The 27987-nt window shown below is 43.0% G+C and overlaps 2 protein-coding genes across 7 annotated transcripts in view; one reads left to right on the forward strand and one right to left on the reverse strand.

Annotated features, from left to right (window-relative positions):
- The window catches only part of rfx3 (regulatory factor X, 3 (influences HLA class II expression)), a 122298-nt gene extending 110067 nt beyond the window's left edge, over positions 1-12231 (forward strand). For all 4 annotated transcript variants that reach the window (XM_052525806.1, XM_052525809.1, XM_052525807.1 and 1 more), the window contains one exon: positions 6665-12231. In XM_052525806.1, the coding sequence (XP_052381766.1) occupies positions 6665-6957 (293 nt within the window). In that variant the 3' untranslated portion in view covers positions 6958-12231. The remainder of the gene's footprint in view (positions 1-6664) is intronic.
- Positions 12232-12484: 253 nt separating this feature from the next.
- On the reverse strand, positions 12485-27813 carry smad4a (SMAD family member 4a). 3 transcript variants are annotated; one of them, XM_035776366.2, is made up of 12 exons: positions 27437-27812; positions 26631-27037; positions 26329-26503; positions 26189-26218; positions 25881-26084; positions 25458-25595; positions 21811-21918; positions 21485-21535; positions 19787-19970; positions 19399-19567; positions 14181-14319; positions 12485-13778 (listed from the first exon to the last, which is right to left on the reverse strand). In XM_035776366.2, the coding sequence occupies exons 2-12, from the start codon at positions 26868-26870 to the stop codon at positions 13567-13569; spliced, it is 1650 nt and encodes a 549-aa protein (XP_035632259.1). In that variant the 5' UTR covers positions 26871-27037; positions 27437-27812; the 3' UTR covers positions 12485-13566. The 3 variants fall into 3 exon arrangements, with proteins under 3 accessions (XP_035632259.1, XP_035632260.1, XP_035632261.1); XM_035776367.2 differs by having other exon boundaries at positions 27226-27812; XM_035776368.2 differs by lacking the exon at positions 25458-25595 and having other exon boundaries at positions 27437-27813.
- Between the last annotated feature and the right edge of the window lie 174 nt (positions 27814-27987).

Genomic DNA, 27987 nt, shown 5'->3' on the forward strand with positions numbered 1-27987 from the left:
ACTGCCAATGTGTGTCTGGAGTTTGAATGCCTGTGTGCTCAATTTTATACATCTGTCAGAAATGGGTTTGGCTGAATTCCAATCAAGCTTTCTTTTATACAGCACCTTTTAGACATGGAATGCAACACAATGTGCTTTACAGAAATAAAATAACAAAATATTTATTGCACAACATACAGTGGGGCAAAAAAAGTATTTAGTCAGCCACTAATTGTGCAAGTTCTCCCACTTAAAAAGATGAGAGAGGCCTGTAATTTTCATTTTCATAATTTTCATCATATTTTCCACCATAATTTTCTCATTTTGTCTGTCATAGTTGAAGTGTACCTTCAACTATGACAGACAAAATTAGAAAATTATGGTGGAAAATAAGTATTTGGTCAATAACAAAAGTTTATCTCAATACTTTGTTATATACCCTTTGTTGGCAATGACGGAGGTCAAACGTTTTCTGTAAGTCTTCACAAGGTTTTCACACACAGTTTCTGGTATTTTGGCCCATTCCTCCATGCAGATCTCCTCTAAAGCAGTGATGTTTTTCGGGGCTGTTGCTGGGCAAGTGAGACTTTCAACTCCCTCCAAAGATTTTCTATGGGGTTGAGATCTGGAGACTGGCTAGGCCACTCCAGGACCTTGAAATGCTTCTTACGAAGCCACTCCTTCGTTGCCCGGGCCGTGTGTTTGGGATCATTGTCATGCTGAAAGACCCAGCCACGTTTCATCTTCAATGCCCTTGGTGATGGTAGGCTTTGTTACTTTGGTCCCAGCTCCCAGCTCAGCTTTTGTTTCTTGTGTCCTTTGACAAGCTCTTTGGTCTTGGCCATAGTGGAGTTTGGAGTGTGACTGTTTGAGGTTGTGGACAGGTGTCTTTTATACTTATAACAAGTTCAAACAGGTGCCAATAATACAGATAACGAGTGGAGGACAGAGGAGCCTCTTAAAGAAGAAGTTACAGGTCTGTGAGAGCCAGAAATCTTGCTTGTTTGTAGGTGACCAAATACTTATTTTCCACCATAATTTGCAAATAAATTCATAAAAAATCCTACAATGTGATTTTCTGGATTTTTTTTCTTCTCATCTTGTCTGTCATAGTTGAAGTGTACCTATGATGAAAATTACAGGCCTCTCTCATATTTTTAAGTGGGAGAACTTGCACAATTGGTGACTGACTAAATACTTTTTGCCCCACTGAACATTAGATTTAAAAAACAAAAGAATGACACCAACTGAACTAAAATGCACCCTAACACTGTAGCCAAACCATCCGCAAATAGATTTCGTCCCCCCACACCAAACGCGATCACGACATGCAGGTTGAAATATCAAAACAAACCCTGAACCAATTATATTTATTTGGGGACAGGTCAAAAAGCATTAAACATTTATGACAATTTAGCTAGCTAGCTTGCAGTTGCTAGCTAATTTGTCCTATTTAGCTAGCTTGCTGTAGCTAGCTAATTTATGCTGGGATATAAATGTTGAGTTGTTATTTTACCTGAAATGTGTAAGGTCCTCTACTCCGACAATTAATCCACACAAAACGGTCAACCGAATCGTTTTTAGTCATCTCTCCTCCTTCCAGGCTTTTTCTTCTTTGGACTTTATATGGTGATTGGCATCTCATTTTCATAGTTACCACGACGACCGACCAAACTCAGTTCATCTTTCAATCACCCACGTGGGTAAAACCAATGAGGAGATGGCACGTGGATATCTGCTTCTATAAACCAATGAGGAGATGGAAGAGGCAGGACTTGCACTGTTCAGCATAACAAATGGAACTGACTTCTATTTTAGCGCTTGGCAACACAGGCGCTCGTTGGTGCACGCGAGCATTGTGGGTGCAATAACTGTATCCACATGTATGCTTACATTTATTTTGCAACGCTCGCGCATGCGATGCGATTGGTGTGGTCAGCATGCTTTTTTTGTTTTTGTTTTGTTTAAAAAATATATATATTTTTACCCTGTTTTCTCCCCAATTTCGTGGTATCCAATTGTTTAGTAGCTACTATTCTTGTCTCATCGCTACAACTCCCGTACGGGCTCGGAGTTTGAAAGTCATGCGTCCTCCGATACACAACCCAATCAAGCCGCACTGCTTCTTAACACAGCGCGCATCCAACCCGGAAGCCAGCTGCACCAATGTGTCAGAGGAAACACTGTGCACCTGGCAACCTTGGTTAGCGCGCACTGCGCCCACACGCCACAGGAGTCGCTGGTGCGCGATGAGACAAGGATATCCCTAGCCAACCCCTCCCTAACCCGGACGACGCTAGGCCAATTGTGTGTCACCCCACGGACCTCCCAGTCGCGGCCGATTACGACAGCGCCTGGGCGTGAACCCATATTCTCTGGTGGCACAGCTGGCGCTGCAGTACAGCGCCCTTAACCACTGCGCCACCCGGGAGGCGTAAGGTGCTTTTAAGATCTCTTTTAAATATGTCCACAGTTTCAGCCCCCCTCAGGTTCTCTGGTAGGCTATTCCCGAGGCTGGGGGCATAATAACTAAAGGCTGCCTCTCCATGCCTCTTGGTCCCAGGCTTTGGGATATTTAAAGGCCAGTGCTAGAGGACCTGAGGGACCTACTGGGTACATAACTTAAAAGCATGTCTGACATGTATTGGAATGCGCAATCGTTGATCGGTTTCGAAACAATAGAAGAATCTTAAAAGTCATTTCTAACACTCACAGGCAACCAGTGCAGAGATCTTAAAACTGGTGTAATGTGTGCTCTCAGTCTGGTCTTGGTCAGTACCCGTGCTGCAGCATTCTCTATGTTTTGCAGTTGACCAATGTCTTTCTTAGGTAGACCAGACAGGAAAGCATTACAGTAGTCAAGCCTGATTGTAGTAAAAGCATGGATGTGTCTCTCTGTATCAGTCAGTGAGAGAAACAGCCGCATCTTGGCAATTTCCCTCAGGTGGTAAAAAGCTATTTTGGTCACTTTCCTAATGTGTGACTCAAAGTTTTGTTCACAATCTAAAATAACAGGTTTTTTTATCTTGTGTTTTATCTTTATTGCTTGTGAATTCAAATGTGCGGCTCGATTTTCTCTCTGTACTTCGGCTCCAAGTACCTTTGTCTTGATTTCAGCTGGAGGAAGTTGTGAGTCATCCAAGTATTTAAATCAGTAATACAGTCCAATAATTTATCTGTGGAGCTAAAATCCTCAGGTGACACAGAAATGTAAAGTTGTGTATCGTCTGCGTAGGTGTGAAAATCAATGCTGTGCTTTCTGATAATGCTGCCAAGGCATAACATATAAACTGAACAGTACCGGACCCAAAATCGAACCTTGTGGAATGCCACATGTGATATGTTTTTTCTGAGTTATGTTCACTAAGGGTGACAAAAAACGAATTGACTGGTTAAATAGGTCCAAAACTAATTTAGAACTGGACCTGAGAGGCCAACCTACCTCTCCAGTCCGTCCAGAAAGACGACATGATCAACAGTGTTGAATGCAGCACTTAAATCTAAGAGTACAACGACCGAGAGCTGTTATCTGTCAAGATAATTTACTAAGGCTTTCTCTGTGCTGTGGTGGGCACAAAAACCAGATTGGAATTTTTCAGTTGGCAATACAGTTGGCACTTAAAACAATATTTTAGCTTTTTGAACACTCATTCATCCAGAATATTTCTTAAGAATGGAAGGTTGAGAATTGCCAAGAGCTGAAGAATCTAAATAACTTTTCTTCGTAAGGGGTTTCACCATAGCAGTTTTTAGTGCAGTGAGGAAAGTGCCTGTGAACAGGCAGTGATTAACAATATGCAATTAAAAACCGTTTTAAAGAAAGCGGTAGGGATAGGATTGAGAAATCAGGTTGAAGGCTTAAGTTGTGATATCACTTTCCTGCGCATGTCTGTGTCAACTTCTCATCAGGCCTTGACTGAAATATGCCGCAAACTCATCACATTTCGACGTGGCGGAAGGTTCTCATAGGTTTGCGGGGGTGGGATTTATCAGGCCACCAATGGTCGAGAAGAGTGCTCTCTAATTATTCTGATTAATAGTGATCAAGTTAGAAAAATGAACCCGTCTAGGCCACCAATGGTCGAGAAGAGTGCTCTCTAATTATTCTGATTAATAGTGATCAAGTTAGAAAAATGAGCCCGTCTGGCAATTCTAATTGCCAACTTGCGCTCTCAGAATATCATAATAGACCTGCAACTTTTACTTTCACCACATCCGCTCTGCCTTTGTGCAATTTCTCTTTAATTGATTAGTTTCCTCACTTATCCAAGGGGCTCTGCGTTTGGATGTGGCTTTTTTCAACTTTACTGGAGCTATGGCATCAATGGTTGCCCTTAATTTGCTTTTAAAGTTATCAACTAAATCATCACAAGATGAAGGCAGAATGGGTGGTGGATTATTGTTCATACACTCAATCAAATCTGTAGCAACTTCAGAGGTAAGATAGCGTTTCTTAATAATGCGTTCAGTATTACCCGGTGCTAAGGGCAACAAGGTAGTAGAAAATACACAGTGGTGATCAGATAAAGCAACATCAACAATAGAGGATATGTCAATACAAAGCCCCTTGGCAATAACCTGGTATGGCTGCATCTATGGGTGTGCCCGGTAACATGTTGGATAAAGTCCATAGAGCTCAAAAGATTCATAAATTCAATGGCCTTTGAGTCCGTCTCTTTGTCAACATGAATATTAAAATCGCCCAACACAATGATTCTATCATCTTAAGGACAATAGGCAATAGTTCAGATAAACCAGTAAAGAAATTGGGTCAGTGCTTTGGTGGCCTATACAGGGTTATGGCCATCACTGGTGGCTGACATTTAAACAGTACAGCATGATGCTCAAAATACCCAAAGTCGCCAAACAAAATGTCCATAGAGCTAAGAGCATTAGTAAAAATAGAGGCTGATAGAGTATGAAAATCTGTAGTCCGAGGGGGAGGCTTCAATAAGATCGGCACTAAAGTCTGATGACGGCTATGTTTCAGCGAGAAACATGCAATCATCTTAATGCTCAGTAATGAGGCAATCACGAGAAAGAAATTTTACTTGTGATTGCTCTAACATTTCAAAGCACCATATTGAATGAGTGTGGGCTACTCTGCCACTGGGGCATCTGCCTTCGAGGTAACCAATAGAATAACAACTAAATTATTAACGTTACAACCACATTTTCTGACAGTCTCCAATCTATCCGAATGGTATGAGATAACAGTTTGTATAACCCCACTAGAAGGCAGAGTTAAAGGAACATACATTGCCTTTGGAAAGTATAAAGACCCCTTGACTTTTTTTTTGCAAATGTATTCATAAAATACATAAATACCTTATTTACATAAGTATTCAGACCCTTTGCTATGAGACTTGAAATTGAGCTCTGGTGCATCCTGTTTCCATTGATCATTGCCGCCTGGCCAAATTGAGCAATCGGGGGAGAAGGGCGTTGGTCAGGGAGGTGTCCAAGAACCCGATGGTCTCTCTGACAGAGCTCCAGAGTTCCTCTATGGAGATGGGAGAACTTTCCAGGAGGACAACCATCTATGCAGCACTCCACCAATCAGGCCTTTATGGTAGAGTGGCCAGACAGAAGCCACTCCTCAGTAAAAGCACATGACAGCCCACTTGGAGTTTGCCAAAAGGCACCTAAAGACTCTCAGACCATGAGAAACATGATTCTCTGGTCTGATGAAACCAAGCGTCACATCTTTAAGAAATAGGGCACCATCCCTACGATGAAGCATGGTGGTGGCTGCATGGGGATGTTTTTCAGTGGCATTATGGGGTATTGCTTTGTCATTATGGGGTATTGTGTGTAGATTGATGAGGAAAAATCAATCGATTTTAGAAGAAGGCTGTAACGTAACAAAATGTGGAAAAAGTCTGAATACTTTCCTGAAGGCACTGTAAATTGGGTTACTCACAATAACCATAGTGCCATTTCTACAGGTGTTGATATGGTTTCCAAGTCCTCTGTTGCTTATTCTGACAGGGAGCACTGGAGCACTACCAGACCCTGTCTGTCAGTCTCTAAAACAGTTTGTGATGTTTCTCGAAATAAGCCTGGAACCCCTGCGTTGTTACAAAAACAGATTTTCCTGTCGTTGGAAAGTTTTCTTCAAGTACTTGTTCGGGGCAAAGAGTTGTCTGAAATGTTCCGAAGCCCTTTGGTAAGCATGGGAGGGTGCCAGATATAATTATTCTCTTCTATGTGCTAGTGAGGGTGTTTAAAACATGTTTGTAGTCCTGCCTCAGTTCCGAATCCACTAATTTGAAGGGGTGTCCACATCATTTTCTGATTTATATAGTGTTTCTTCAAAAGGACCAACCACTCAGACAACTGGTAAAATATCATTTTATTCAGCATTCTGGCTTATAGAGAGAGGTTGTGAGAGAGAACTTTCCTGATCCAAACACTCATTATTGCCCAACGTAGAATTCTATGCAATTCAAAGTCGGGTCTTCAGGTCCATCAGCCTTTCCTGCAAACACAATGGTCCAACCTGACTAATGAGAATCCTGAAGAGTCGGCATTCTAACCTGTCTGTCTGTCTGTCTGTCTGTCTGTCTGTCTGTCTGTCTGTCTGTCTGTCTGTCTGTCTGTCTGTCTGTCTGTCTGTCTGTCTGTCTGTCTACCTGTCTGTCTACCTGTCTGTCTGACCCTGTCCGCTTGTTTTTGTCTCCAGACGAGGTGAGTGAGATGGACAGTGACCTAGAGGAGGACATGGAGGAGTCTGGGGAGCCGCTGGCCAAGCGGGAGAAGGCTGAGTTGCAGCATGAGCACCAGGTGATCCAGGTGATTCAGGTGGGGGCTCTGGAGGACGGCTGTAACCCCGTGGTGGGGGTGGTGCAGCCGGGTATCCTGCACTCCCTGCCCCAGCCCCCCCAGGACCACGCTGAGCACATCCTCACCCCTTCTGCCGCCACCCCCACCATCCGCCACTGCAGCGCCACCGGCAACACCTACGCCTCCGTCTGAAGAGAGAGACGCCCACAAACCACTCTTCTCTTGATCTGTCTGTCTCTCCCTCTCTATTTCAATGGGTCACGCTGTCTCACACACACGTCTGCACTATTTCCCTCTGTCATGTGCTGTGTTTTCTCTGCTCTCCTCCGCCCCCAGGCCACTAGAGGACGATGAAAATCACCATGACCACAGCCACTGGCGTCACACAAACCGTGGATAGATTAAAAGAGCTGGATGTGAATAGGAATGTGGGCGGGCCGCCTCTGTCTGCTGTCATCCCATATTTCTGTCCTCTGGGAGTGGATGCTGGGTGAGGGAGGAGGATTGGAAGGGGGGGGGGTGACCCATGAGATGCTGCCAGATGTGAGACACTGACTGACCCTAGCTGTGTAGAGGGGAGGGTATATATTCAAAGCTCAAATCCAAGCCACCAGCCCCAGATGAGCGATGTGATTGATTGATAAGAGTACTCTTGGTTCACTCTTGGTTCACTCTTAGATCGGGTTGTTTCGTATATAGTGCATATATAATAAACAAAACAGAGGTGCTGTTCTCTCACATTAGCAGATATTCCTCCCAATCATGAGGTGATATACGTTCTTACAGAGAAAGCATTGACACATTCCAGTTAAGGACAGAATTGAGTTGAACGATATGATATTTTTGGTTGTTGTTGACTTTTTTGTGTATTTCAAACCTTTGTTTAGATAATGACATTCGGTGATGTATGATTGCTTGTGATGTGGCAGCTGTTTTGCGTTCTATGATTTATTGAATAGTGTATAATCGTAGCCATGATCCCCTGATAACCCCGAATGGCTTCTAGCCGTGAAGTTTGTTCTGCCCATGAAGAAAGACGTACTCTTATGCATGCTGCTACTCTATAGAAACACGAGGCGAGACAGACGGACGGACTGGATGTACTATACCACTACAACACTAGCTTTTCTACGCACTTCATGCATCGTATGGGATGCTCTTGACTTATTGCCTTGGTTTGGTTGGATTTAGATACTGGATAGTGTGATAAAAATGTAATTAGTTAAGACTCGTATAATCTACCGACATGTTCTCAGTGTGTGTGTGTTTGTAGTTTCTATCTTGGTAGATGTCTTAAGTTGTGAATGGACCAAAAAAAACAAACCAACCAGAGGAAACTGGCAGAGAGTGAGAGCCATCATGGCCGCCACAGTGGTCCCGGCGAGGCTGCTGCGTGTCCCGTTTTCCTGTCCCAACAGTGCTGTGGGTGGTGTTGCAGAGCAGACTGAATGTCAGGGATTCTATGTACCTCGGCTTCATCCTAGTGCCTTAATAACCCTTACTGCAGCTGTCCATGTAGTTCTGACTGATTATGTGGTTGTGGGGAGGGATAGTACATTCTGTGTTACTGTCCCAGCCACAGCTTTGGCCCTCTCTCTGGTGACTTGTGGCTGGATTTGGGCTGGCTCGTTGGTGTTACTGAAGGCTGGGGAGGTGCAGGTTCAGAGGTGCTTGTAGTTTTCTCTGGATTGTGCCGGTTCTATTACTTTTTGTTTCTTTGTTCGGTTTCCCACTGATGTGGGTGTGTTGCCTCGTTCCTGCTCTCACTCTCTCTCTCGAGGCCTGCTCCTGCTTTGGCATGTGCAATCGGGTGAAGCGTGCGCGTGTGCCGACGTGAGCGCTCGACCTGATCGAGATGATGGTTGCGCGTAACCGTTGTGGTTGTTGTGGATGAATGAGTCCGAGCGTGGGTTTTGCGCACACCCACTAGTCACCCTACCTCACACCAGCGGTGCCAGCCTTTTAACACATGCAGCACGTCACCAAACCTTGTTCTCACACACATATGTATCCTTACTACTCCCACGACACACCACAATAACACTATATGCCTCTCACACTACACAGCTAAAAATACACATGGTCATTTTAGCCCATTCAGTCCTCAGTCCACATCATCATCTCTTGTTCTATCGGTTGTAAAGTGCATTTTTGTATAGTGGACCAAAAGTAGATATTTTCTGATATTTAAAGATATATATATATATATATATATATATAGATAGATAGATAGATATATATAAGGATGATACAATACGTATGTATTCATCTTTATTTGTTTTGTTTTTCATGTGGTTGATCTGTCATCCGTGGTTGTTTCGTTGGTAGTTAGCTCTTCTGTGATTGGTCGATTGACTGTGAAATGGGCGGGGGCATGGGGACCAGCTTCTGACGACACTGGATACACATTTTGTACTTGAACTGTTATTGATCGCTTTTAGGAAATGGACAGCACACTGGCAAAAGGTGTTGAACTGGAAGAATCTTGTTGATACTACTGAAATTACTTTTCTGTTTTTTGTTTAACTCTCATATCTGGAGAACTGTATGCACCAATGCTTTGCCTAGACTTTATTTATTGGTATTTATTGTGCTTTTGTTTTACTATTTGAGAAGTTATTCTTAAGTTATGCACACGTATCCATACCAGTCTTGAAAATGAAATTACACTATATATACAAAAGTATGTGGACATCCATTCAAATCAGTGGATTCAGCTATTTCAGCCACACCCGTTGCTGACAGGTGTATAAAATCATCGATCACACAGCCATGCAATCTCCATAGACAAACTTTGTCAGTAGTTTGGCCTCACTGAAGAGCTCAGTGACATTCAACGTGGCACCATCATTTCCAACAAGTCAGTTCGTCAAATTTCTGCCCTGCTAGAGCTGCCCCAGTCAACTCTAAGTGCTGTTATTGTGAAGTGGAAACGTCTAGGAGTATCAACTACTCCGAAGTGAAGTGGTAGGCCACACAAGTTCACAGAACGGAAACACCGAGTGCTGAAGCGCGTAGCGCGTAAAAATTGTCTCTCCTCGGTTGCAACACTCACTAACGAGTTCTAAACTGCCTCTGGAAGCAACGTCAGCACAAAAACTTGCCTGCACAGACCCTGACCTCAACCCCATCGAACATCTTTGGGATGAATTGGAAGGCTGAATGCAAGCCAGGCCTAAATGCCTTCCCAGAAGAGTGGAGGCTGTTATAGCAGCAAAGGAGAGACCAACTCCATATTAATGCCCATGATTTTGAAATGAGATGTTTGACGAGCAGCTGTCCACATACTTTTGGTCTTGTAGTGTATGAGTTCTGACAATTTTTACTACTGAGAAACAAAATGTACCTGCTAAAAAAAATGGAAATTATGTTTTCAGAGGATCATGAATTTATTTTATCAACTACATTTTCTTTAGATATATATGGTACTTAGCAGATTGTGCATGTGTGATTTACTTTATGAGAAAGGGCCATTCTACTGATAATGCCTTTTACTAGTTCACTGAAGATAAAGTGCATTCACTTTAGACTGAAAAGGCAATTGACCTTGCTTACAGGTTATTGAAGGCTTTGGGCATTTGTTTACATGTCAAACTTTGACCACACAGAAATTACAAGATCTTACTCAACCTGACTGTACAGTCAGTCACCTAACATGTCATTAGAGATGGCTCTTGAACTTTGACCTTTTTGTCCGGAAAATACTGAAGATGTTAAGATGAATTGTGTATTCATTTGTGCCTGGAGTGCAAACAGCTTACAGATGTGCTTTAGAATCTTGAAAGTGCTTTTTTTGATCTTGCATGCCTTTTTGTGCTGCTAGAATCTATTGGTTCGTCTACTTTGTGTTTGGTTTTCTTTGGAATATGTGCCAGATTGTAAATGCTGTATTCACTCTGCGACCTCATCAAACCTGCCTGTTTCAAAACTGGACTCAAGCCAATTCTGTCAACACAAATGATGTTGTAATCATAGATAATCATTCACAAAAAGTAATACGTTTATTTGTTTGGAACAAAAAATATTATAGGTCCTTCCCCATAGTCTTACGTCACTGATGGCTCCTGGCAACGTGTGGCGTTAGAAGACAATAGGGCCTTGATTAATTGAGCCCATTTCTAACCTAAAAGGTTTGATACAGCAACTACAACAACAAAAAATGAAAAGGAAACAATCTTGACATCCTGAAAAACATATCAGCTATTCTCAAACTGTCAGTTGGAAGTGGTGAGAATACATCAGCTTCACTGATCCACAAGACTCCAGTGCCTTTAATTTGACCCAGACAGCTGGGCCTAACGTCTCTGGTCTGACTCCATGGCTCCAGACACAGGCTCTTTAGAGCAGACTTTATGAAAGAGGTGAAAATGGCTGCTCACATGGAGAAGAGGATATGGGCCTATGGGATCGTACAGTCCTATCCTTAATTCTGACCTCATCCAACTGACTACTGGTCAACTGTCACTGACCAATGACCAAACATGACAGTTTACACTGGGTGGGGCATTCTCCACATATTTGCTGTTGGATGGAGCTTTAGGAGAGAACTACTACAGATTTACATTATCACTAAACTAAGAGAAAGATTGGAGTACTACTGGACTGGGATATTTGCCAATGGCAACACTGTACTATCATTATCATTTCCTTTTGTTGTATGATATTATGATATTCACTGATTGCTGTATGGTGGCTTTATTCTGTTTGATTTTCAATATTTTCTTGATCTATTTTAAGTGCCATTTGACGGTCTAGTGAGTTGTGGCCCACTGTAGCACGCTCTAATGCAAGCACAAGCATTTGGCAGTGGATATTAGGGAAACCTTTTCCTTGAACCCCTTTCCCCCTAAGATGTAAATATAGACAAAATGGGAAGAAATATTTATTTGTCTCTTAAATATTTGTTTTGTTCTTTTTGGATGATTTTATTTCATCTGATATGTTGGCAAAAGTACTTTGTGATTTCTCTTGTTTTGGATAATGTATTGTATTTATATATACATATCATGTGACTTTTTGTTTCAAGTTACGTCTTAGTATATACTATCTTCTGAAATTGGCAAGAGAAAACCGATAAGTGTAGGGTGATTTGTAATGTGTATTTTACATAAAAGATTAAACTGTGGAACTTTTATATTTATAAAGGCATATTAACATTAAGGCCAAGGGCTCTATTCAATTTAAAGGCAATGTTCCCACTTTAGCGGAGACTGCATTCACGGTAAACGCTGCATATGTCGGCTCAATCGGAAATAACTTTTACAGTTCTATCGCGCAATCTGTAAAGCTTCAGCGATAGATTGAATAGAGCCCTCAGTGTGTCGTAATGATGGAAATATAGGAACTATTAAAGACATGTAGTTTGGTTTTCTGAATATTTCAGACTTGAGCTCAGGCTAGCTTAGTGTTGTTTTCTTAATTTGTGGCTTGTCTTTAAATTAATAAACTTTTTCTTGTTAAATATAAGTCATTGTTATGACTGTTGTCATAAGAGAAGGGACACAGAAGATGAACAGATAAAAGTATTGGGGATGAACTGCTGTATAATCAGAGGTGAAGCAACATGTCGAATCGGCTGGAAATTTACACTACATATTTTTGTCAGAGGCAATAGGACAGCCACCTGCTGAAGTACTCGACTGATGTGTTTCCTCTTATACACCACAGGGAGAGAGAACCTTGCTGTGTGCTAAGACCAAGCGAAAGAATGAACACCAAACAAATTATACACCATTTTATTTCCATTAATTATGAAGGTAAAGGACAAGCACTGGATCACATCTCTCCTTAGCCTACATATCATTTTCTAACTTTAAACCATATGCTCATAAGGCAGAAAAATATATAATTAAGCAATAAGGCCCAAAAAGGGAGTGCCACAGCTAAGGGCTGCCCTTAGCGGTGCCTTATTGCTATTATAAACATGTTACCAACATAATTAGAACAGTAAACAAGTAGTTTTGCATCATACCTGTGGTATATTGTCTCATACCACGGCTCGAACAACCCGGTGACAAGTAGTCCAGGCCCACACAATTGCTGGAATTCTCAATGCAGGATCTGGTCATAAAGTCATGTATTTATTTACAACTTTCACAATACTGACACACGACTGTGCTCTGAACTGTTTCCTTTCATATGGGTTCATTTGGCATCAATATGGCTTCAGACTTCCTTACCTTTCCTCCAATATCTCCAAGGAATGTTACCACAAGTCAATTCATCAAAGTCATGATTACAGAAATATGAAGTGGAGATAAAAATGTTAATGAACTGAACACCTGTCTAGACATTGAGGCATCTGAAAACATTATTGAAGTGAACACCATCTGGCCTGGATCCCGCTCATCGCTACAAAAGCTAACTAGAAATGTATGCGGAAACTACCCCTCACACTGCATACCTAAACATACTGAAAACAAGCACATGAAAAGCAAACCAATAAAGTGCTTAATTAAGCTAATATGCCATTAAAAAAAAACAGCATTGAAACTCATACAGTATATAAAGTGTCATGTCATGGCCTTCTGTCAGTCAATGAACAGGATGATATGAATAGAACAGAATGAAAAGCATCCATGAGTAACGACTGTATATCCTGATTCTGAGGCAAGTAGAAAACAGATTCATGAGCTGGTATCTTCAGAGAAGGAACCCTGGCTGGCTTTGATGCCAGTGGGTAGAAAAAAAGTATAATTCACACCCCTCTCTCATCCCGGACAGCGTTCAAATGGCTAGCCCACGCGGCATGGGCAGTCAGTCAGTCTAGCATGTGTCGAGTTAGTGTTGCCGTTCTATAACTCAGTCCAGGGGCTGGGGGTCAGCGATGGGCATGGTATGCAGCACCTCATCCAGTAGCTGCAGGGCACGGTGGAGATGGATCTCAATCCAGCACGGAGTCTCCTTGATGCTCTGCCGGGGGTAGTCAGGCCCCCAGCCCTTCACAAAGCTCATCCTCAGGATACATAGCCTGCGCAGGTCGTCCACTCCTATACCTGCCGCCGCAGACAAACCTGGAGGGAGAGGGTTACAAACAATAGTTAAATTTTTTTTAATTTAACTAGGCAAGTCAGTTAAGAACAAATTCTTATTTACAATGACGGCCCAACCCGGATGTTGCTGGGCCAATTGTGCGCCGCCCTATGGGACTTCCAATCACGGCCGGTTGTGATGCATCCTGGATTCCAACAAGGTACTGCAGTGATACCTCTTAGACCGCTGTGCCACTCGAGCCCAGTTAGAGGACAGTACTACATATTTGATAGAATGATTCACTACCTATATAGAGTTACACGTCTAAGGCAGTGCACACATTTAGCCATTTCTGTAAGGTCCTGAGATGCTCGGAGACAAGACAGATGGATATATTGCTTGGCAGACAGGTTAAAGGATGAATAGTGTGAAGAGAGACTCACTGATGGCGGGGGCGATGCCTCCTACAGAGCCAGGCCCGGGGATGTTTCCAGCCACTGCCGCTGCCTGTGCTGCGGCTGCCGCCTGTGCTGTGGCTGCCTGCTGCTGCATCTGCCTGTGGCACTGGCGCAGGTCAAACACCTGCACAGCACACAGGGAGGGTTAGGGACTACACACAATGGGGCAAACTACACACATTTTCCGACAAGATAGAACTGCCAAGGGGGGCGGAGTAGCAATCTACTGCAGAGATAGCCTGCAGAGTTCTGTTTTACTATCCAGGTCTGTGAGCTTCTACTTTTAAAAATCCACCTTTACAGAAACAAGTCTCTCACCATTATCGCTTGCTATAGACCACCTTCTGCCCCCAGCTGTGAATTGATTGCCCACCAACCATCTACAGAGCTCGTGTTGTTAAGTGACCTAAACGGGGACATGCTTAACACCCCGGCCATCCTACAATTTAAGCTTGATGCCCTCAATCTCACACAAATTATCAATGAACCTACCAGGTACAACCCCAAATCTGTAAACTCAGGCACCCTCATAGATATCATCCTAACCAACCTGCCCAAATACACCTCTGCTGTCTTCAACCAGGATCTCAGCGATCACTACCTCATTGCCTGCGTCCGTAATGGGTCTGCGGTCAAATGACCACCCCTCATCACTGTCAAACTCTCCCTGAAACACTTCAGCGAGCAGGCCTTTCTAATTGACCTGGCCCAGGTATCCTGGAAGGATATTGACCTCATTCCGTCAGTAGAGGATGCATGGTTATTCTTTAAAAGTGCTTTCCTCACAATCTTAAATAAGCATGCCCGATTCAAAAAAATGTAGAACCAGGAACAGATATAGCTCTTGGTTCACTCCAGACCTGACTGCACTTGACCAGCACAAAAACATCCTGTGGCGTACTGCATTAGCATCAAATAGCCCCCACGATATACAACTTTTCAGGGAAGTTAGGAACCAATATACACAGGCAGTTAGGAAAGCAAAGACTAGCTCTTTCAAACAGAAATGTGCATCCTGTAGCACAAACTCCAAAAAGTTCTGGGACACTAAAGTCCATGGAGAATAAGAGCACCTCCTCCCAGCTGCCCACTGCACTGAGGCTAGGAAACACTGTCACCACCAATAAATCCACTATCATTGAGAATTTCGAAAAACATTTTTCTACAGCTGGCTATGCTTTCCACCTGTTTACCCCTATCCCGGTCAACTGCCCTGCACCCCCCACAGCAACTTGCCCAAGCCTCCCCCATTTCTCCTTCACCCAAATCCAGATAGCGGATGTTCTGAAAGAGCTGCAAAATCTGGACCCCTACAAATCCGCCGGGCTAGACAGTCTGGACCCCCTCTAAAATTATCAGCTGAAATTGTTGCCACCCCTATTACTAGCCTGTTCAACCTCTGTTTTGTACTGTCTGAGATCCCCAAAGATTGGAAAGCTGCCACGGTCATCCCCCTCTTCAAAAGGGGGAGACACTCTAGACCCAAACTGCTACAGACCTATATCCATCCTACCCTGCCTTTCTAAGGTCTTCGAAAGCCAAGTTAACAAACAGATCACGACCATTTCAAATCCCACCGTACCTTCTCCGCTATGCAATCTGGTTTCCGAGCTGGTCATGGGTGCACCTCAGCCACGCTCAAGGTACTAAACAATATAACCGCCATCGATAAGAGACAATACTGTGCAGCTGTATTCATCGACCTGGCCAAGGCTTTCGACTCTGTCAATCACCACATTCTTATTGGCAGACTCAACAGCCTTGGTTTCTCAAATGACTGCCTCCCCTCGTTCACCAACTACTTCTCAGACAGAGTTCAGTGTGTCAAATCGGATGGCCTGTTGTCCGGACCTCTGGCAGTCTCTGTGGGTACCACAGGGTTCAATCCTCGGGCCGACTCTATTCTCTGTATACATCAATGTCTCTCTTGCGGCTGGTGATTCTCTAATCGACCTCTATGCAGACGACACCATTCTGTATACTTCTGGCCCTTCTTTGGACACTGTGTTAACTAACCTCCAGACGAGCTTCAATGCCATACAACTCTCCTTCCGTGGCCTCCAACTGCTCTTAAATGCAAGTATAACTAAATGCATGCTCTTCAACGGATCGCTGCCCACATCTGCCCGCCCATCCAGCATCACTACTCTGGACGGTTCTGACTTGTGGACAACTACAAATACATAGGTGTCTGGTTAGACTGTAAACTCTCCTTCCAGACTCACATTAAGCATCTCCAATCCAAAATTAAATCTAGAATCGGCTTCCTATTTTGCAGCAAAGCATACTTCACTCATGCTACCAAACATACCCTCGTAAAACTGATCCTCAACTTCGGCGATGTCATTTATAAAATAGCCTCCAACACTACTCAGCAAACTGGATGTAGTCTGTCACAGTGCCATCCGTTTTGTCACCAAAACCCCATATACTACCCACCACTGCGACCTGTATGCTCTCGTTGGCTGGCCCTCGCTTCATATTCGTCACCAAACCCACTGGCTCCAGGTCATCTAAGTCTTTGCTAGGTGTAAAGCCCCACCTTATCTCAGCTCACTGGTCACCATAGCAGCACCCACCCGTAGCATGCGCTCTAGCAGGTATATTTCCCTAGTTACCCCCAAAGACAATTCCTCATTCAGCCGCCTTTCCTTCCAGTTCTCTGCTGCCAATGACTGGAACGAACTGCAAAAATCACTGAAGCTTGAGACTCATATCTCCCTCACTAGCTTTAAGCACCAGCTGTCAGAGCAGCTCACAGATCACTGCACCTGTACATAGCCCATCCAACTACCTCATCCCCATACTGTTATTTAATTTATTTTGCTCCTTTGCATCACAGTATCTCTACTTGCACACTCATCTTCTGCACATCTATCACTCCAGTGTTTAATTGCTATATTTGAACTATTTCGCCACTATGGCCTATTTATTGCCTTTACCTCCCTTATCCTACCTCATTTGCACTCCCTGTATATATACTTTTTCTATTGTATTATTGACTGTATGTTTGTTTATTCCATGTGTAACTCTGTTGTTATTTGTGTCGCACTGCTTTGCTTTATCTTGGTCAGGTCGCCAACTTGTTCTCAACTAGTCTACCTGGTTAAATAAAGGTCAAATAAATCAAATAAATAAAAAAGAGGGGTTCAACTAGAGATGGGCAACTGAAATAATTTCACTATTCAAATAATATATTATGAAATTTGATATCCGGATAGTCGAAATACATTGTTTTTTTTGGTACTTATTTTCTTTAACCTGAGCACTTATTGCTGCGCAAGGGACAAGTGGTGGCACTCTGCTGTTGCAACAGGGGGAGGGGCCGGTGTGTTTGGGACGCAGGAGTGCAGGGCAAGCAGAGATGTAGAATGTATCAAAGCCGACTCATGCTAGATAGAAAACTTCTAGCTACCATAGGTTATTTATCATCCCATCTCATAGTGCTGGTCTTGACTGCAGGTCTCGACTGCATCGATTACAGCAGTGTTTCCCAACTCCAGTACCCCCCACAACAGCACACATGTTTGTCGCAGCCCCAGACAAACATACCTGATTTAATTAATCAAATGGCTTGATGATTAGTTGACAAGTTGAATCAGGCGTGCTTGTCCACAGCTACAATAAAAATGTGTACTGTAGGGGCAAGTTTTCCATTTTAATTTACCGGACATTAGAGAAATCTGCCGGACCCTTATGCATTGGGTGCGTAACCTTTAGGGTGTCCACCCGCGGTGCTCAGAATGACAGAAATCCCATGTAGATTATGGCAATTCATATTAACAGAACATGCAAGTCGAGGATGCAACAATGTGCAGTCCTTACCGAATTCTGATGTGCAGAATTCAGTAAGAAGTTGGTTTTTAGATATAGATCTATTCTATTGGTCAGCTTGTCGAGGTAGAAATAGACTATTCCAAACAGACTCTGGGACAGATGTGGGAAGATAGATGCCAAATTCATACAATCAGTAGGCCTAGGTTACATTTTTTTTTTAAAGTTAAAAAGCAAATGAGTCCGATGCAACAGATCAGAAAGTTTAGCTTAAAATGTTGCTGAACTATTCTTCACATTATAAGCACAGCAATGCGCACAAGGCATTAGACCATGCGCAAATGTTTGATCCATAATGCAATTAGCGGGAAAACACAGTTGTCAAAAGGGCACCGCCCATGCAAGCGGTTTCATGAGACAGACGGCACCCCGTGAAAAATCAGTTTTTGATACAAAAATAATGCACTGGGCCTTTACTAGTCCTGTATTAGCAGAACAATATAGCCGCCTGTATCGGGTGCAAAATATTTATTTAACGGCTTTTCTATTATTTCTTTTTATAACCCTAACGGAAACCTTGTGTTGGAGGTACTTGAGGACTGGAGTTGGGAAACACTGGATAAAAGAAGCCAGCTAGGCTAATTGGTGCTATATTTTGTTGTGCTTTCTTCCTGTCCTTGTTTACACATAACACCCATTCAGATTAAACAACCTACCTGTTGGCCTACTCCTCCTCATTAGTTAACTTTTAATTCTGTCATTTTGATTCCATCTTGCATTGATTAAATATCTCATCAATTCACTTGCTAGAAATGTAGCCTTTAAATTAATGAAAGTCCCGCTTCGATTGGCCGACAAAAATAGAAATATGTATGTAAGCTACTGAGCGTGCATGTCATAAGAACTACATTCAAACATTTGTTGTTTATTACATAAAATGTCATGGTATATGCTTGTATGTAACAATGTCACGTGGATAATCGAATTTAGCTTTTTAACTTTTAAAACTGGCCTTATTTGCATCTTCTCAAAAATGAATAATAAAGTCAGTTCAGATATTTAAATAACTGTGCTCATCCAAAGGTTCAACGGTCTAAAACGTACAGATTTTAACCAGTTTTGAGAACAATCAACCCTCCATAGCAGTCAAATAACCACTGAGACACAATGCATGTAAATAATACAGATCAGAAAACATGTCCTTGTTTACTTAGGGGTGCCATTCCTCAGCAGTGAGTCTGTGGGCTGTGATATCAAATATATTTGTCATATGCACAGAATACACATAGTGTGTATACAGTACAATGACATATTCACTTGCAGGTAACCCTCTCAACTATACGACAAAAATAAGAATAGAAGTCATTCAAATAATAAAAAGAGTACAAAATAAAAGCTCAATGGAATACAATAAAAAATAATATCTCACCTTGATGTAGGCGCTGGGGTAGATCTTGTGCACTGCATCTCCAGGAGCACGTCCTGCCTCCCTGTCCAAGTAATAACTCTGCACAAACACTGCATGATCGCTAAGGCAACGCACCCACACGTCCCCTTCCCCTTTACACTCCAGCTGCACCCCTTTACCAATGTGAAGTCTATAGAGACAGGAAGAAAGAAGGGAAGAGAAGCAAACAGAGACAGCATGACAATATATTTTATCTGCCTAAAAGAAATACTTTATATTGCTATGGTACACTAATACTCTTTCAAAAATATGAATGATATAAAAAAAACTGAAGGGAGTGGAAGGCACTCTACTTAGCCATTTCATTTCGCAAAGACATTAAATCCTTCCCTTCTCTATGGTAGAGTACCTGGCTCTCTCGATTGCCTCTGTCCTGTGGACATTGCTGAGCTGACCCAGGCAGAAGCGGTCCCCTCCCGAGGGATCCACGTATCCATCCACAGTCACCGTGGGGCAGCTGGCCGGAACCTTGAACGTCTCCCCAACCTGAACATCCATTTCAAAGTAGGCAATGGAACACCAGTAGTCAGGTGCTGGAACAGAACGAAAGAACCACCATCAATTGGTCTCGGTCTCTATACCGTCTACAATCCCTTCAGAAAGTATTTATACATCTTGATTATGTCCATATTGTGCTATTACAAAGTAAGATTGAAATGGATTTAATGGTATTTTTTTTGTCAACGATTTATATAAAATACTCATGTCAAAGTAGAATTGAATTTTTATTTTTTTATGTATGGAAAATAAAAGCACTTAATCTTCATTAGATAAGTATTCAACCCCGAGTGTTAGAATCACCTTCGGCAGCTGTAAGTCGTTCTGGGTAACTCTCTACGAGCTTTGCACACCTGGATTGTACAATATTTGCCCATTATTCTTCAAAAAAATTCTTCAAGCTCTATCAAGTTGGTTGTTGATTATTACTAGACAGCCATTTTCAAGTCTTGCCATAGATTTCCAAGCCTATTCAAGTCAAATTTGTAACTAGGCTACATTCAATGTCGTCTTTGTAAGCAGCAACTCCAGTGTATAGTCCTTGCCAATGAGAAGCATTCCCATAACATAATGCAGCAACCAACATGCTTGAAAATATGAATAGTGGTACTAGGTGATGTGTTGTGTTTGCCCCAAATATAACACCTTGTATTCAGGACAAATAATTACATTTCTTTGCCACATTTTTTGCAGTATTACTTTAGTGCCTTGTCGCAAACAGGATGCATCTTTTGGAATATTTTTATTCTGTACAGGCTTCCTTCTTTTCACTCTGTCATTTGTTAGCATTGCAAAATAACTACAATGCTGTTGATCCATCCTCAGTGTTCTCCTATCACAACCATTAAACTCTAACGGTTTTAAAATCACCACTGGCCTCATGGTTAAATCCTTGAGCGGTTTCCTTCCTCTCCGGCAACTGAGTTAGGAAGGGTGCTTGTATCTTTGTAATAACTAAGTTTATTGACACCATCCAAAATGTAATTAATAACTGCACCATGCTCAAAGGGATATTCAATGTCTGCTTCTTTTTTACCCATCTACCAATAGGTGCTCTTCTTTGCAAACCATTGGAAAACCTCCCTGGTCTTTGTGGTTGTGCTTGAAATTCACTGCTCAACTCAGGGACCTTACAGATAATTGTATGTGTGGAGTAGAGAGGAGGTAGCCATTAAAAAAATAATGTTAAACACTATTGCACACAGAGTGAGTCCATGCAACTTATTATGTGACTTGTTATGCACATTTGTACTCCTGAACGTTAAGCTTGCCATAACAAAGGAGTTGAATACTTATCGACATTTCAGCTTTTCATTTGTTTAAAAAAATAATAATGTAAAAACATAAATTCCACTATGACATTATGGGGTGTCGTGTGTAGGCCAGTGAAAAACATTAAATGTAATCAATTTTAAATGTAGGCTGTAACACCACAAAACGTGGAATAAGTCAAGGGGTGTGAATACTTTCTGAAGGCACTGTATTTCACACCTCATGCCGGATCAGATGGGGACACATACTCTCTGGATAACATTGCACACAGACTCACCAGGGTGATTGGATATGGGGGTCTGGAATGCAATCTCATTATGCGAGAGCCCTGGAAGAGAATGGCAGGTAAATAAGACAACAATCCAGAGAATGGTGCTGTTTGTACTGCTCGTGCTAAATGAACAAAAAATGTATGTTGAATGGCATAAGTACAAATTCACATAATTTCTGGAAAATAGCTCTCATTTCACAAGACCATAATCTTTGTTACATTAAATCAATGTTAGCTTGTTGCTTTGTGGGAGACAACATATGTTAGGCTCAGATTTTGGCGGCAGCACCACTAGCTGTATACCCAGAGAGGGGGCCAACACAGCCACTCACAGTAGTGTGGGGTGTTGGGCATGGGTTGGTGGTGCTGCAGGTGCCCATTCTGGTGGTGAGGCACTGAGGGGGAGAAGTTCCCGTTTCTCAGCCAGCCTGAGGTGGCACCTGAAAGCAGAACAATCACCCGTTGCGTCAGACTATCAATATAGCAAGAAAAGACCTAGCTTTGAACTAACCACAACTCAAAATCACACTTGACACATACATAGGTTACAGTCACAGGGGTGAGAGGAATTCTATAACTGACCTAGGAGGAATGAACCCTCTGGAGATGCAATGTGGTAATGCTGAAAAGCTTTTTTGAGAGAAGAAAAATGTTGAGAACGTCTAGGTTCTGAGAAGTTAATAGGGTTACTGTGAAAAGCAGCAGGGAGGAAATATAAAGGCTGTTATGGTATATGGAGGGCGGATGAATGTGAGTGCTACCTGTAATGGTTGCTTGTAAGTGCAGGTCATTTCTGTAATTGCTAATAGCATAGGCAGTGAGAGTTATATTTAGGCTGATGAATGCAGGTGCCCACTCCCTTTAAAGGTCAACTTGCCCTTAGAATCAACTTCTCTGGTTTTAAATGGCCTATGGGGCATCAATAAGAGTCAGAAACACACGTTTGTGTCAAAATTGACTACAAAGTGGAAATATGCTCATTTTTGTCCTAAATTCAGTCTCGTACAAAGTCAGACTCGTACTGAGTTTTGTAAATCAATTCGTCACGACTTACTGGAGAGTTGGGGATATGGATTATGATCATGCCCACTTTCTCAGTGCACACTAACATGAGAGAAGCATCTGTGCTGACTGTGCTCAGCTGTGCGCTCTGTCCAATCATAGAGCCAGAACCTCCAGACAGTGTGATGGACCTGGGCTGCGTTCAGTACTTGTTTACGTTCTGGCATATTCAATTGAATGGAAACGGTGCTGTACTGAACGACCAGTTGAAAAACTGGGAGGTGTTGGGTTGTGGAACGCCGTCAGCGTGGCCACTGCCCTTTAAATACATCACTTATTGCCTCAAGCCACACCCACCAAACGGGAACAAACGTACATCAAAGTCTGTTGTAGAACGTGCAAGAACGTTTTGGGGAAATGTGTCATTCAGCACAAACTGTTCCGCAACATAGTAAACGTTCAAGCAAACTGAACGCACCCCTGGGCCCGGTTTCCCAAAAACATCTTATGGCTAAGTTCATCATTAGAACCTTAGTAGCAGCATCATTAAATCTCTGTGGTCTTTCCCAAAACCAGCGTAACTAAAGCTGCACTTGTTATTTATCGACTGCCTCGGACCACTCGTAGAACAGCTAAGTGCGTCGTTAGATAAAGATCTCCGCTAAACATAAAATAACAATAATAACCTTAATAATAAGGATGACTAGATGCTTAATATATAATAATATATGCCATTTAGCAGACGCTTTTATCCAAATATGTGCCAATGTGTGCATACATTCTACGTATGGGTGGTCCCGGGGATCGAACCCACTACCCTGGCGTTACAAGCGCCATGCTCTACCAACTGAGCTACAGAACCACCGTTTTCAAATGAAAACCGAGATGACTGCATTCAAATATATTTAGGCTACACGGGCCTATAATATATTTTTAGATATTTCAATCACTTTCATGTTCAATCAATTGAGCACTATTGTGCCAATAGGCTACTGTCAAATTTCTTGCCTCAAAATATTTGTTGGGTAGCCTTGAATAATAAGCCACCTTGATATTTACAGCCATAGGTGATAGCGCTCTAGAAACTGATCCGTCATCATTATTGTGAAGTAATTATAATGTTAAAAGGTAAGATTTGAATGAATAAAGCTGATCCGAGAGCAGTGATGGTTTTATTTTCTATCCTCTTAAGTATCTAACAACGCACTTAAAGAACGTTCTCTGCGTGGTGTTTTGGGAAATGCACGTTACATCTTCGGCCGATGTAGGAACAATGCATCGTTAAAACAAGTGATGCCCCAAATACACATCGTAACATATTTCATTTAAGCAATAAGACACGAGGGGGTGTGCTATACAGCCAATATATTTTTTTTCACCAACTGTTGTGTCGTCAGTGAACTTAATGATGGCGTTGGAGTCGTGCTTGGCCACGCAGTCGTGGGTGAACAGGGAGTACAGGAGGGGCCCCGTGTTGAGGGTCAGTGTGGCAGGCATTGCCGCCTACCCTTAACCACCTGGGGACGGCCCGCCAGGAAGTCCATGATCGAGTTTCAGAAGGTGTTTAGTCGCAGGATAATTAGCTTAGTGATGAGCTTTGAGGGCACTATGGTGTTGAACGCTGAGCTGTTGTCAATGAAGAGCATTCTCACATTGGTGTTCATTTTGTCCAATTGGGAAAGGGCAATGTGGAGTGCGATGGCGATTGCGTCATCTGTGGATGCCTTTTGCAGTGGGTCTAGGGTTTCTGGGATGATTGTGCTGATATGAGCCATGACCAGCATTTCAAAGCACTTCATGGCTCCCGACGTGAGTGCTACAGGGCAGTAGTTATTTAGGCAGGTTAACTTCGTTTTCTTGGGCACAGGGACTATGGTGATCTGCTTGAAACATGTAGGTATTACAGACTCGGTCAGGAAGAGGTTGAAAATGTCAGTGAAGACACTTGCCAGTTGGTCCCCTCTGTATACACGTCATGGTAATCCGTCTGGCCCCATGGCCTTGTGAATGTTGACTTGTTTAAAGGTCTTGCTCACATCGAGTATGGAGCGCGTTATCACACATTCGTCCGGAACAGCTGGTGCTCTCATGCATGCTTGCCTCGAAGCGAGCATAAAAGGCATTTAGCTCATCTGGTAGGCTTGCTTCACTGAGCAGCTCGCGGCTGGGTTTCCCTTTGTGATCCGTAATACTTTGCAAGCCTTGCCACATCTGATGAGGGAGAGCTTTGTATGCATCTCTGTGTGTGAAGTAAAGGTGTTCTAGAGTTTATTTTCCTCTGGTTGCACATGCTGGTAGAAATTTGGTCAGTCTGCCTGCATTAAAGTCCCCGGTGCATTTTCTTGTTTACTTATGGCCTTATACAGCTCATTGAGTACGGTCTTAGTGCCAGTATCGGTTTTGTGGTGGTAAATAGACAGCTATGAATAATATAAATTTAAACTCTTAGTAGATAAGTGTGGTCTACAGCTCATCATGAGGTACAATTCCTCAGACGACCAATACCTCCAAGACTTCTTTAATATTAGACATCATGCACCAGCTGTTATTGACAAATAGACCCCCCCACCCCTTGTCTTACCAGACGTGGCTGCTCTGTCCTGCCGATGCACGGAAAACCCAGCCAGCTCTATATTAGCCAAGACGTCGTTCAGCCACAACTTGGTGAAACAACTGTAATATCTTATTTCATGTCCCGTTGATAGGATAGTCTCAATCATAGATCCTCCAGTTTATTTTCCAGTGATTGCACGTTGGCCAATAGAACAGATGGTAAAGGCAGTTTACCCACTTGCCAACGAATTCTCACAAGGCACCCCGACCTCTGCCCCCTGTATTTCCATATTTTCTTGACACGACTGATGGGAATTTGGGCCTGGTCTTGGGGAAGCAGTATATCCTTCCTGTCGGATTCATTAAAGAAAAGTATTGTATCTGGTATTGTATTACATTTGGAGGGCTGAGTGTGGGTGCTTACTGTGATGGTATGTGGCACTCTGTGCCAGGGGATAGCCGTTCTGCTGTGAGCTCTGTCCCTGTGCTGGGCCTGGCCCTGAGGATAGCTGCCGCAGACCTTCACTGATATGGCTTCCTGACAGAAGGCTACTGGACTGGTCTATAGGGACAGAAGCAGGACAGGCCAGGGTGGGTGGGTATGGAAAACAATAAGCACACACAGCCAAACACAAACACACACCACGATACAGACACACACACAAACAAAAGTTATCAGGAATGACATCTGAAAAACTTCTCAGCATGACCTTGACTTGGGGTACGAAGGATCCACTGTATCCTGTATTTATGTCAGAAGCTTATTCACCACAAAATGAAACTTTACATTTAAATGGAGTAATGAACTACAAGACAGGGGAGGGTTAAACACAACACAGTGTCTCACTTGAAGCTCCAGCAGCGAGGCTGGAGAAGGCAGAGGTGGAGGCTGAGCTGCTGCCCTCGGGGGAAGGGAGCAGGGTCGGGCTGCTGAACTCCTGGGGACCCCCCGGTCTGGAGGGTTGATGCTGGATGGTCTGATGGTGGCTGTCCGCACCGGAGTGAGATGGCTGGTTCTCAAATTCATACTCATCTTTGACAATGAGTGTGCCTGGTAGGGCAGGTAGGGAGAGAGGGTTGAGGTTTTGGGGAACTTCATTTTAATCCTCCATTGTGAACTGCAAATTACTAGTACAGAGCAAGAGCCTCCCTTACCTGAGCTTGAAAGAGTCAGTCCTGAAAGGTCTGTGAAGAGAAGTAGAAGGACACAAATGAGATCCAACTTAGAATTCAAAGGAAAAGTCAGAGGGGCTAAACAACAGTATTCAAGCGAGGAGAAAATAAATCCCACTCACCAATCCCTGGTGATACCACCCTCTCGTAGTGGTATGGGTTAACACACACGTTGTCAGCTTTGAGGTCAAAAGCAAACTGGCAGTATTTCACATGCTTCAGTTCATTTTTGTGCAGGTCAGGCCACCGCCACAGTCTTGCATAGATCACATGGGGGAAGCCTTTACGCCCCGCAACCTGAGCGGAGATGAGAAGACAAGAGTTATGAACATGTTATGTCCAATAAGAAACGCTCTTTTTCATTTTAAGTTGCAAAATGTTTTACTTCGGGATGCCCTAATGAATGACCAAGCTACCCCATTACCTGCAGGCGTCCATCCAGGGTGCGCTGTATGGTGACACACTTGCTGGGGTGAGCTCCGTTGGTGGTGATGGCTGTGATTAAAGAATCTAGCTCATCTTTCTTCTCCTTCAGTTTCTTAACAAGGCTCTCAATGGCTCGCTTGGCGAAGGTCTCGCTCTCTCCACCCTGTCTGTGGCACATCAGGCTGTGCACGATGCTCAGACAAGCGTCATTGCTTGTGGGGGTGTTTGTGATCGACATCTTGCTCACCGTTCCAGTCTCTATAACTTGGAGTTCAATCTTAAGGAGGCTTCCAGTTCAGTCGTCACTCCAGATCAATGAGTCAAAAACACATTTTCTGAAACCTTTTACCAGGGTTAGAATGGAATGTGTCCCCTTCACTCTACAGGTGGGGTGTACAGGACAGACTGCAGTGAGGGAGCAAGAAAATAACGTTAGAGCACTACCGTACTATCAACGCATAGAAGCATTGACTGGCAGCAAATTAATAATGCCACCATGTTTAGTTAGCTAGCAAGCAAACGTTAGCACCACAAAGTTAGCTAGCTACTTTCCTACACAATCTTAGCTAGGTAGTTAAAAAAAGATTACTCACAAAAGCTAACTATTTTGCATAAAATTCCTGGTTTTAACGTTAGCTAACGCAAATACCCAGCTTACTGGCTAAATAGCTATGGTTAACGTTTAGATATGTCACAGCATAATACGCTAGCTAGCTAGCTACAGTAGTAGGCTCGCTTAAAATAAAAAAACGACGTGCCCCGTGTGGATAAGTTGTAGCTAATAGTCAGTGTAGCGGAAATTACCATTTAAAAAAACAATCTGATACTTTCTCGTAGCAAACCTAAAATGTTATTATCGTTGAACTAGTTAGCTTGCAGGCCGACAACAAAACCAGTGTTCTTTGAATCGAAGTTCGAACCAATACTTGAATATCTTCTAATTCTGAGATATGGTGCGACTCTTTGATGTTTCTCAATTGTGCCAGTGGCGAAACAAGACAAACAATGGTCGCAATATACTACTGACTGGTAAACAATGCTAAAGCGCTAGCTACAAAAATAAACAATTCCCTCTCTTCCCTGCAACGCCCTCGCGACTCCAGTGCAAATGTGCAATGGGGTGCATTGCTCCAGTGCTACTCATGTCAGCAGGGGGAGCACGTTCTGTGAGTTCAGAGGACCAGGCTGGGCAGCAAATAACATGGCCCTAGGGCTGATAAGGTTCCGTTTTGATTTCTTATCGGTGTGTTCATTCTGTTTTCCATTCATGACTAACACATGTATGTCATTTATACAATATTAATGTAATTTTCACCTGCAGCTGTCCTACAAACTCTTGTCCTACAAACTCATGT

This window comes from Oncorhynchus keta, chromosome 9, assembly GCF_023373465.1.
Source record: "Oncorhynchus keta strain PuntledgeMale-10-30-2019 chromosome 9, Oket_V2, whole genome shotgun sequence".
Lineage (NCBI taxonomy): Eukaryota > Metazoa > Chordata > Actinopteri > Salmoniformes > Salmonidae > Oncorhynchus > Oncorhynchus keta.